This window comes from Arachis stenosperma, chromosome 9, assembly GCF_014773155.1.
Source record: "Arachis stenosperma cultivar V10309 chromosome 9, arast.V10309.gnm1.PFL2, whole genome shotgun sequence".
NCBI classification, from domain to species: Eukaryota; Viridiplantae; Streptophyta; class Magnoliopsida; order Fabales; family Fabaceae; genus Arachis; species Arachis stenosperma.
This window is the reverse complement of record NC_080385.1, coordinates 2,956,255-2,965,818: the sequence shown is the minus strand read 5'-3', so window position 1 is coordinate 2,965,818 and position 9,564 is coordinate 2,956,255. Positions and strand designations below refer to the sequence as shown.

The 9,564-nt window shown below is 32.2% G+C and overlaps 1 protein-coding gene across 2 annotated transcripts; it reads right to left on the bottom strand.

The window, feature by feature from the left end:
- Positions 1–1,389: 1,389 nt before the first annotated feature.
- Positions 1,390–4,968, bottom strand: LOC130951200 (putative disease resistance protein RGA1). Of its 2 annotated transcripts, none has more exons than XM_057879834.1 (2): positions 1,845–4,968; positions 1,390–1,665 (listed from the first exon to the last, which is right to left on the bottom strand). In XM_057879834.1, the coding sequence occupies exon 1, from the start codon at positions 4,858–4,860 to the stop codon at positions 2,278–2,280; it is 2,583 nt and encodes an 860-aa protein (XP_057735817.1). In that variant the 5' UTR covers positions 4,861–4,968; the 3' UTR covers positions 1,390–1,665; positions 1,845–2,277. The 2 variants fall into 2 exon arrangements, with proteins under 2 accessions (XP_057735817.1, XP_057735818.1); XM_057879835.1 differs by having other exon boundaries at positions 1,854–4,968.
- Between the last annotated feature and the right edge of the window lie 4,596 nt (positions 4,969–9,564).

The window sequence follows — 9,564 nt, the reverse complement described above, 5'->3', positions numbered from 1 at the left end:
TTATTTAATATACATATTAAAAATTTGACTACAAATTAACGACATAAAGTTTAATCTTTTTACTCGAAATAATTTTTGAGAATCTCAAAATAATAAAAATTTGTTAAAAGTTTTGAAGGATATTTCCGTTGCTGTCTTGTGCCACTTTTACAATAAGAACACCACCATATTTGCTATATAAACGCATGTTATCGATGGATACGAATAATTTGTATCAAATTTGGGTGTAACATGAAAATATTCGAGTGTATTATTTAAGAATTTTCGGTATATGTGTACTAATAAGTTTTGCATAATTTAAAAATCTTCCTCTTTCTCCTCCTCGTCTTCTGCTGATTCTTCTTCTTCATCTTCTTATTTCATATTCTCATAATTCTTTTTTGGAGGAAAAAATTAAACAAAGAAAAAAATACATAATATTGCAAAATCAATAGAGAGAGGATGAGGGAAAAAATGCAGCAACAACAATAGTAATAAAAAAAACGATGATGAAAATGGAACACGCGAAGAAAAATGAGGAAAAACACAAAGAAAAAGGAGAAAAAAAAAGAAGAGAAAGAGGAGGAACGCACGTATTATGTAAGTGACTTATATGATTTGTATGCCAAAAGAACTTGTATGTGTCGGAGTACTTTTCCTAACTCTGATTTCTTCACAAAACAACACTAAATTGAAGAATAATAATAAATTAAAAATTAAAAGAATAAAGTTTGAGTTTTTGAGAGCATGTTTATTCTCATATCTTTAAAATTACTTGTTAATTAACTGCACAATTGATCCTTAATCTTTTGACTAAAAATTAGAAAGTAAATGTTCTTAATCATGCGTTAGTATGTAATATGTCTAAATTTTTTATATATAAAATATGTACGTGAAATAAATTTATTGTATATTTTATTTAAATATGAAGTATTGTGTTTAAATTAAATACTAAATAGTAGTCCTCCCATCTCTACTAGTATTATAGAGCTACCAATGGCTTGAATTTCTTTGTTTGGTAGGATAAGAAAAATTAATCAAAATATCCCTAGCTTGTTAAAATTCCAGATTTAAAAGAAGTGATTATCTTGTATTATTAATAAACCATAGTGTTAATATGCATAAAAAAAAAGACAACTCAGTTGTTGCTTCAATGGATAGAATAAAAAAAAAAGAAATTATAAAATTGAAGAGAACATTTATATATTGCAGTGCTGTGAATGACTTGTAATTCCATTTGTACATGCTAAGAATGACTTGACTTGTTACTGACTTAATTATAGTAGGAATTGGATTATATACGAAGCATCAAGAATAATATGGACAATTAGCGAGTAATAATAATTGAAAATTTGAAATTAAAAAATCATTATTTTTGAAGTCTTCCATAAAAAAACAAATTAGCATAAGATCAATGAAGGACACAAATTAAGAACTACTAAAGGGGCCAATTTCAATTTCTATGATTTGATCATTTATTTTTGCTAAGATAATAGATACTCATTTTTGTGGCTAATGGCTAAAAGATAAATGAATATATAAGTTGAAACTTGAAATTGGATAAAAGCCCATCATCAAATTTAAAATCTACTGCCATATAAAAAATTAAAATCCTGCGTATTTTAAACTAATAACTTAAAAATTCCAACGGAGAACTTGCAGCGAGTTTCACATCCTTTCCATATCCTGAAAATTGAAAAGTAAATACAAGATTTTTTTTTTGGTTCTGTAATTTGAAAGAGCAGTAAAAATGAAGATAAAATACAATACAAGATATTGAAACTATGATTATGCAAATACACAACAAAATGAAAAGAAAATAATGAATAAGCAGTGTATAAACTAAGAATACAATAAATACATACAATGATTACCAGTTATCTACACGAGGAACATGTTCTATCTTGTGCCAATCCTCCCCTGTTCCTTTCTTACACCGCTCTTTCAACTTTCGGCAGCCAACAATACTCAAATATTGAAGTGAAGTTAAGTGCCGGACACCATCAGGCAAGGATCCCAAACTCGTACACTTGTTAATTGACAATCGTTGAAGTGAAGATAACCCTTCGAAACCCTGTTCTGGTAAACACTCCAGCTTTTCACAGTCAAAGATGGTTAGATGAGACAAAGCAGTGAGTTTTGTGATGTCAGATGGCAGTTCCTTCAATTCTCTGAAATATTTTATTTCCAGAGTTGCAAGAGAGGTCATGTTGTTCATGATTCCTTCTGGGAAGCACGACACTTCATCACTTTTATAAAGACGAAGTTGGTTAAGACTGTTGAGATTAGAGATTGACTTCACTTGCTCATTGCTACAATTCCAAATAGTAAGGTGCTTAACACTTGGAAGGCATGGCAATTGCAGTTTAGGGCAATCTTCGACAACATGTGTTTTGTTTCCCGTTCCATCAACCTCTCCACGTTTGGCAAGTAGGACAAATACAATTCCTCCAAAGCTGGGAATGGCATTGCTTCACCACCATCATAACTTTCATCTTTCTGAATGTACTGCACATCCTTCATGCCACTTTGCACAACAAGCTTCTTCAGATTTGGAAGTTTTCCCACTGGAGGAAGACGCTTGCACTTTCCACAATACACAAGTCGAAGAGAAACTAAATTGTTGTTTCCCATCCAAGTTGGCCAATCTAATCCCTCATAGTATTCTATCGTCAACAGTTCGAGTGTGGAGTGAGGTTGAAGCGCTTCAAGTACTTCTTCTGCTCCCACTCTCAACTTCGTCTTATCACCACTTTTGGACCATGACAAGGTTAGTTCTCGAAGATCTTGTTTACCCTTCAAGTTGGCATGTTCATCTTCAGATATACTCCCAATGTTTCCTAGGCCTTCGATGATTAGCTTTCCTCCCAGATTCAAATGACGTAACTCTTTCAAACTATGCCCTTTCTTGCATTTCACAATGTATTTACTTAGCGTTCTCAATTCACACAGTTTTTTAATGTCTGGACACATTTCAGATAGTGAATAACAAGGATCAATGACAAGATGTCGGAGATTTTGCATCCTCGTCAAGTGTTTCGGTAGACGGCTAAGATAAGGCAACTGTATTAGTTTCAAGATTTCCAATCTATGCAAATTGCAAATACTAGCAGGCAAGCTCTTTATATCCAAATCACGAAGTTCCAAATACCTCAAGCAACTTAAACTCCCAAATGATGGTATCTTTGTAGGATATATGCACAAAACCCGAAGAGAATGATTTGTTGGAACCAATCTAGAATTGAAGGGAAATGGATCTGAATCCAGTTGATACAATGTCCGCAAGGATTCAGCTTTTTCAAAGGCTCTCTTCTTGAATTGTTCTTTATCAATGCCGTGAAAAACAATATGATGGGGGTTTCTTGAAGAATCATTAAGGTTTTGTTCTTCCAAGCATATATACTCATGCTCTGAAATTGATTGAGCAAGATCATGGACTAAATCATGCATCTTGAAATAAATCTTGCCAGAAAAATCATCACTCTTCACATCTTGGAACAATGATTTTTGGTATAATTCTTTCCAAACCATGTTGCCAACCTCCTCTACCTCCAAGTTTGGCCTTGATGAAATAAATCCATTAGCCATCCAAAGATAAATCAATTCTTGCTTGTCGATTTCTGTATCTTTGGGAAATACGGCACAGAAAGCAAAACACTGCTTTAGAGTTGGTGTTAAACAAGAGTAGCTTAATCTCAAGACAGGCATAATATCATTCTCATCTGGTAAACTCCAAAGCTCACTTTTCTGAACTTCAAGCCATTCTTTTTTTGTACTTCTTGAGTGCATTACAGCTCCTAAAGCCAGTGCTGCAAGAGGTGATCCTCCGCATTTCTTGACGATCTTCTTGCCTATTGCAACAAGCTCTGCACGCTCTTCTTTGTCAGCTCCAAATGCGCGCAGTTTAAACAACGACCAACAAGCATCATCGGATAGACGGTCCAAATGATGAGCTTGGCATGCTCCCATAATTGTTGCAACATCCTCATCGCGAGTGGATACTAAAATGGAGGACCCTTTAGATCCACAAGACAATACAGATCTTAACTTATCCCATTTGTCTTGGGTTAATCCCAATTCCATTTCTTGGCTTCTTTTCCAGACATCATCTAAAACCAACAAATACCTTTTACTTTGTAGCAACACTTTCACTTTTTTCTCCATTTCTTCTAAATTCATGAAGTCAGACTTGTCCACTTCCATAGCTTTTAGAATGGAACGCAAAATAGTCTCCCTAGTAAAATCCTCAGAAACACACACCCAAATCTTCAAATCAAAATTGTTACCTACTTGCTGATCGTTGTAGACCATCTGAACAAGTGTTGTTTTCCCAAGACCACCTAATCCAACAATGGCATAGACGGAAAGAGACTCAGAGCTTTGTGATGAGCTAAGAAGAAAGTCCACAACTCTCTTTTTATCTTCATCTCGTCCGTACACTTGAGGAACGGCGATAGTTGAGCTAGTTTGGAGTTCACTTGACCTTTTCCTCACAACTGGTCTAAGATCAAAGTTGCTCCTACGTTGAGCAATTCGATCCAACCTCCCTATCATCTTATTTAACTTCTTCCCAAGCTCACGCCGATGAATCATGTTCTTTGGATTCAAAGATGAGAAGCACCCAGGTTGAGAGGATTGAGTAGACAACTGATCAAGGATATCATCCATCACGTACATTGCATGCTTAAGCTGCTGCAGCCACACCTTGAGAGGACGATTTGACCATTGTTTCTCCTCAGCATCATCAAGAACAGCTTTGATCAATTCTAAAGTGAGTGTTAGCTCTTCAGCCTTTTCCCTGATTCCAAAAAAGGCTGCAAATTCACCCTGGACCAAAGTGGCCAAGTTCTTCAGCACAATTTCAAGCAAGGTCTCAGCCATTTTCAGAAATGCAACAAAGGAAGAAAGGAAGATAAAGATGAGAGATTGGTTTTGCTTTGACGAGTGGAAACGGCTGTAGGAAACAAATGAATTGTGAATAGGAACTGTCTTGTAATGCAAAATGGTGTCGGTGTTGAAAAAAACTCCAAGAAAAGTCAGTGGACCATCTTTTAATTTCTACCATTTATTCTTAACAGATATTTTCACGTCTCCTATAATTATTGTCTTCGTGCTCAGACAAAACAAAGAAATTATTGTTCTTGTATTGTTACTTTAATTTGTCTCACATCAGTAATTTTCGCAGTATGTTGATATCTTTTTCATTTGGAGGTCCTCTCTATAGCTGTTTGAACATTTGGATTATTCAATATTAGAGTTGCAACTTGCAACTGAGTAATCCTCATGAGCTTTTGTTTTATACAGATTAACTAAAAATCGATAAGAATTGAGCTTTTTATGCTGAATTAGAATTGAACTTTTAGTTGCATGCTATATTAATACGTATGTGAGAAATGCAAAAATAGACAAAGTCAAACTATACATAACCAATTTTAGATCAGGTAAAAATTATTATATAGACAGATAAATAGAACAATTGATTGAAAACATGATCAGCATTCATGTTGTGAACACTTTGACCCGCAATAAATATAGTAAAAATAAAAACGAATACCAAACTCACTTTTGGTGTCTTGCGGATGCTTTCAAGATGTGTGTCAGAAACCTACCCAAATAAAACTTATTGTAATAAGTGCATGGACTGATTTTTCTTCTCAAGTAGTTGAAGCTAATAACTCACTCCTCCTAGACCAAACATTAGTACATTTCATAATAAATTTGCAGTTGGCTAGATTATTTGTTAGGTCAAACAGCAGTCAGCTTTCTTTATTCTTATTGATTTAAAAGAAAAAAATTAAAAAACTATTGTTTTTAACCACAAATAAATAAAACACTAATAAAGGAACACTAGCAAGGAGGAACGCAAGAGACAGATGGTGTGTTTTTATGCGATTATTTGAAATATTTAGTTAGAAAGAGATAAAAGAATTTTTTAGAATAAAAAAAAAAGGGTCAACGAAATTATCCATCTGTCCTTTATGAATTATAAAGAGTAGTTAGGTGTGGATCATTTTAATTGTTGATGGCAATACTAAAAATAACAAGGTGATAACTATTAGTGTTCTTTGTATTGGTTGATTTTTTCTTTATTTATATTATGCTGGTCCTATTTGTTATCTTCTTACGTTTCATTTGTAGTGTTATAGTGTTGAGCTTTCTTTTTTTCAAAAAAAAAAGTATAAAATTAATGTTATATTCATAAAAAGTGAGTTTTGTTTAAAAAAATAACTGTTGAATTTAAAAAACTTAAATTATTATGATGATCAAACATTATTAATTAAAAAATTATTATTTGCTTCAAATTGGTTGACTGATGTGTTTGTTTAGTGTGTAGATTTTCATTAATGGGCCAAAGATATTTTAAGCCCGAATAATTATCGGCCTTGGATAAGAAAATTTCATTCTAAGTGACTCAATTGTTTAATGTGATAGCAAAGCTAATTAGGCTCAGAAACATGTGCACAGCCCAAGATAATTTTTTTTGCAGGCCAACAAAGTCTTGGTCCAAATTGGAACAACAAAGAAAGGAAAGAACAAAAGTTTGGTTCAGTTACCTAATTCATATGGTTAATGGAATTTAAATTTTATTTCAATTGAATGCATGTATAGTAATAAAAACTCACAATTCAATTTTATTTAATTGAACATTAAAAGTTTTGTCTCTTTTCTCTCCTCTCTCTTCTTTGTTATTCGGCCACTTCAATCAGAAGAAGAAAAGAAAAACAAGTTATCAGAGAAAGTAACAGTGAAACTATAGAAGAAGAAAAGGCTAGGATGAAGAAAGTCTATGAAAAAGGAAGATCCGAAATAAGGCGTTGCAAGATTTTTGCCATTGAAAACAAGATCTTAAAGAAGAGCTTTAAGATTTTCTATACCAAGAAAAGAAAGGATCCGCCTTTATTAGAGAGGAATATCTCAGTTGCAAAAGTTCATTTCCGCTTTTGTTCATCAAAGAAAGAAGATAGCCTCTGGAGCTACGGATATGAAGAAGCAAAAATGGAAGGAAGGAAGCACTCCTGGGTCAGAGGATCATCAAGGGTCAGAGTTCTTTTTTGGAGCCAAAGTCAAGATCAAGGGCTCAGAATGAAGGAGCTTGATGAAAAGGGTTGAGAGAGATACATGCATGTTGGTTTTGTTTCGGTTTTTTCTCTCTTCTCTATGTTCGAACCCCTGCTACTCTGGGTTGGAGAAGAAGTTACTTGGTTCAACCGGTTTCAACTTTGGAAGCTTCCCCTTCTATATTAAGAGTGAACGACCAAGGGTTGAGATCAAAGAGAGAAAGTGAAAAGCGAAGAGTTCTCATAGCTACCCGAACTTCCTGAGTTCTTCTCCTTCAATGAGTTTCATTTAGTTTTTTTTCTTAGTATTGTCTGTCTGAGTCTCATGGTGAAAAAAGACAAATATGGTGAGATTTGTAAGAAAAAGTCAATGAGAGGAAAAAGACAGTGATCAATATTAGAGAAAAAGTCATAGATGTCTCAGAGTTTCTTTGTACATCTTTCTGTTGTGTGTTATAATCCTGTGGGGATTCTCTTACAAGTTGGTTAATACTTTGCGGTTGAAAGCTAGGTTTTGAGTCCTAGTCAAGTTTAGATTGGGTGTAGAATCTGGATTTGTCCCAGATAGGAATGGATAGTTCCTAAGGAGAAATTGGTGTTTGTAATGTTATGGAAAACATAGTGAAATTCTATCATTGTTGTGATGGAGACTGGATGTAGGCCACATTGCACCTAGTGGCTGAATCAGGAAATATCTGGTGTTAATTCTTCTTCCTTATTCCTTTCTCTGTTTTTGTTTATCAGGAGATAAAAATAAAAATATCTCTCAACTCGGCACGAGACAAAACAAAAATGTCTCTCAACAACTCGGCACGAGACAAAACAAAAATGTCTCTCAACTAGACATGAGACAAAAGGCAGAAATATTTTCAGAAATTTCTTGAAAGTTCAGAAATTAATATTCAGTAAAAAAAAGACTAAAATTCAACCTCCATTTTCTTAACTACCGATTATCATCAATAATCAAATGATATATTTTTTTTTCATTCTTTTAAAAACTCACGTAGAGTAGTAAGTAATTTTACTCCTTTTTTACCGGGACACGAAAATTCTAAAATAGTAAAATCAAATCACTTTGAAATTTAATTGTAGAGATGTTTGGTAGACAAACATTATTATTAAGCCAGCCAAGTTTGCATAGTAGGTCCCTTTTGTACATACAACTATAAATGTCCTATTAAATATTGAGAAGACTTTTATTATGTACTCATGGCAATACAATCTGAATCAACGGCTATTCATTCGGCTCATTTTCTGGCCGTGTTTGTTTATAGATACAAGAGTTAGAAATATAAAATTATATTTAATAGATAGAATATAGATAAAAATATTGTGTTTAAAAATACTGAATTAGTATATTTTATATTTATTCTAATAAAAAAGATACAGACACACTAATCAAGAATATAACTTATTTTTTATTATTCTTATTAGTTTTTTATAATTATAAATTTTATTATTATATTTTTTTTAAAAAAATTTTAAACAAAAAAATAAAATAACTTAAATTTTTATAATTTATTTTAATTTATCACCAAATAAAATATAAAAATATTAATTTTTGTAATTTTATTTTTTTGTGTTTTATTTATAGTGTCTTGTCCTATTCTTAAAAGTTAAAACCAAACACAACCTGAACTATTGGGATGGGTTCTGAGCGAGGCTGATTTTTCTTTTGGTCGGAACAAATTGGTATTAGGGTCTAGGTGTATCCATTTCGGTATATATATAAAAGAAAATAAAGCCATTCTTTATCTAAAAAGTTATAAGAACAGGTAGAAGCAAGGGAATATTCTGTAGAATAGATTATGATATAGATTTTTACTATCATAAATAGCAGTCTAGTTTTATATAGAATAAAATAGGATAAGACGGAATCAGACAGTGCAAATGTTTAAATTCTATAATAATTAAGATAAGAGAGATTATAAAGTATGCATGTTGTTTTTTTATTTGTAATTTTTTAAAAAGTAAAGCTAAGTATCATGCTCGTTTTGTTTTGAATTTAACGAAGATTTTTAGTCAGCCATCTTTCTATACAATCTTCAAATGCTTCAAAGTATAAAGTAATTCCACTTGCAAAAGTTTGAAAGAAGCTGCATTATTTTACAATAAGTCCACTCTTAAATATGGAAAAATTCAACGCAGCAGCATGCAGTGCTAGCTGAGAAAATATCGACATGAACATCATATAGCATCAAACCAACAGGGAAACACTCTGCTCCGTAAAATTTTCAAAGAAATTTATAAAAACATTTAGTCTCACATACATAGCTAGAGAGTTAATACTATATATTAATAAATGCAACTCGGTAAGAGTAGGTTGTGCTGGAAAATTATTAATTTTTTAATTTATTTATGGACAAAATATATATATATTAGTTATAATTACAAATTATGTTATTTCACATTAAATGATTTATATAACGATAATTTTATTTATTGTCATAAATACTGAATTTAATAAGTTATAATTATTTTTAATTTAGAATTAAATGAGAATAAAATTAAAAAAACAATTTTATTT

Coding starts and splice junctions, on each gene's coding strand:
- LOC130951200 (XM_057879834.1), bottom strand. CDS start 4,860: ATGGCTGAGACCTTGCTTGAAATTGTGCTGAAGAACTTGGCCACTTTG.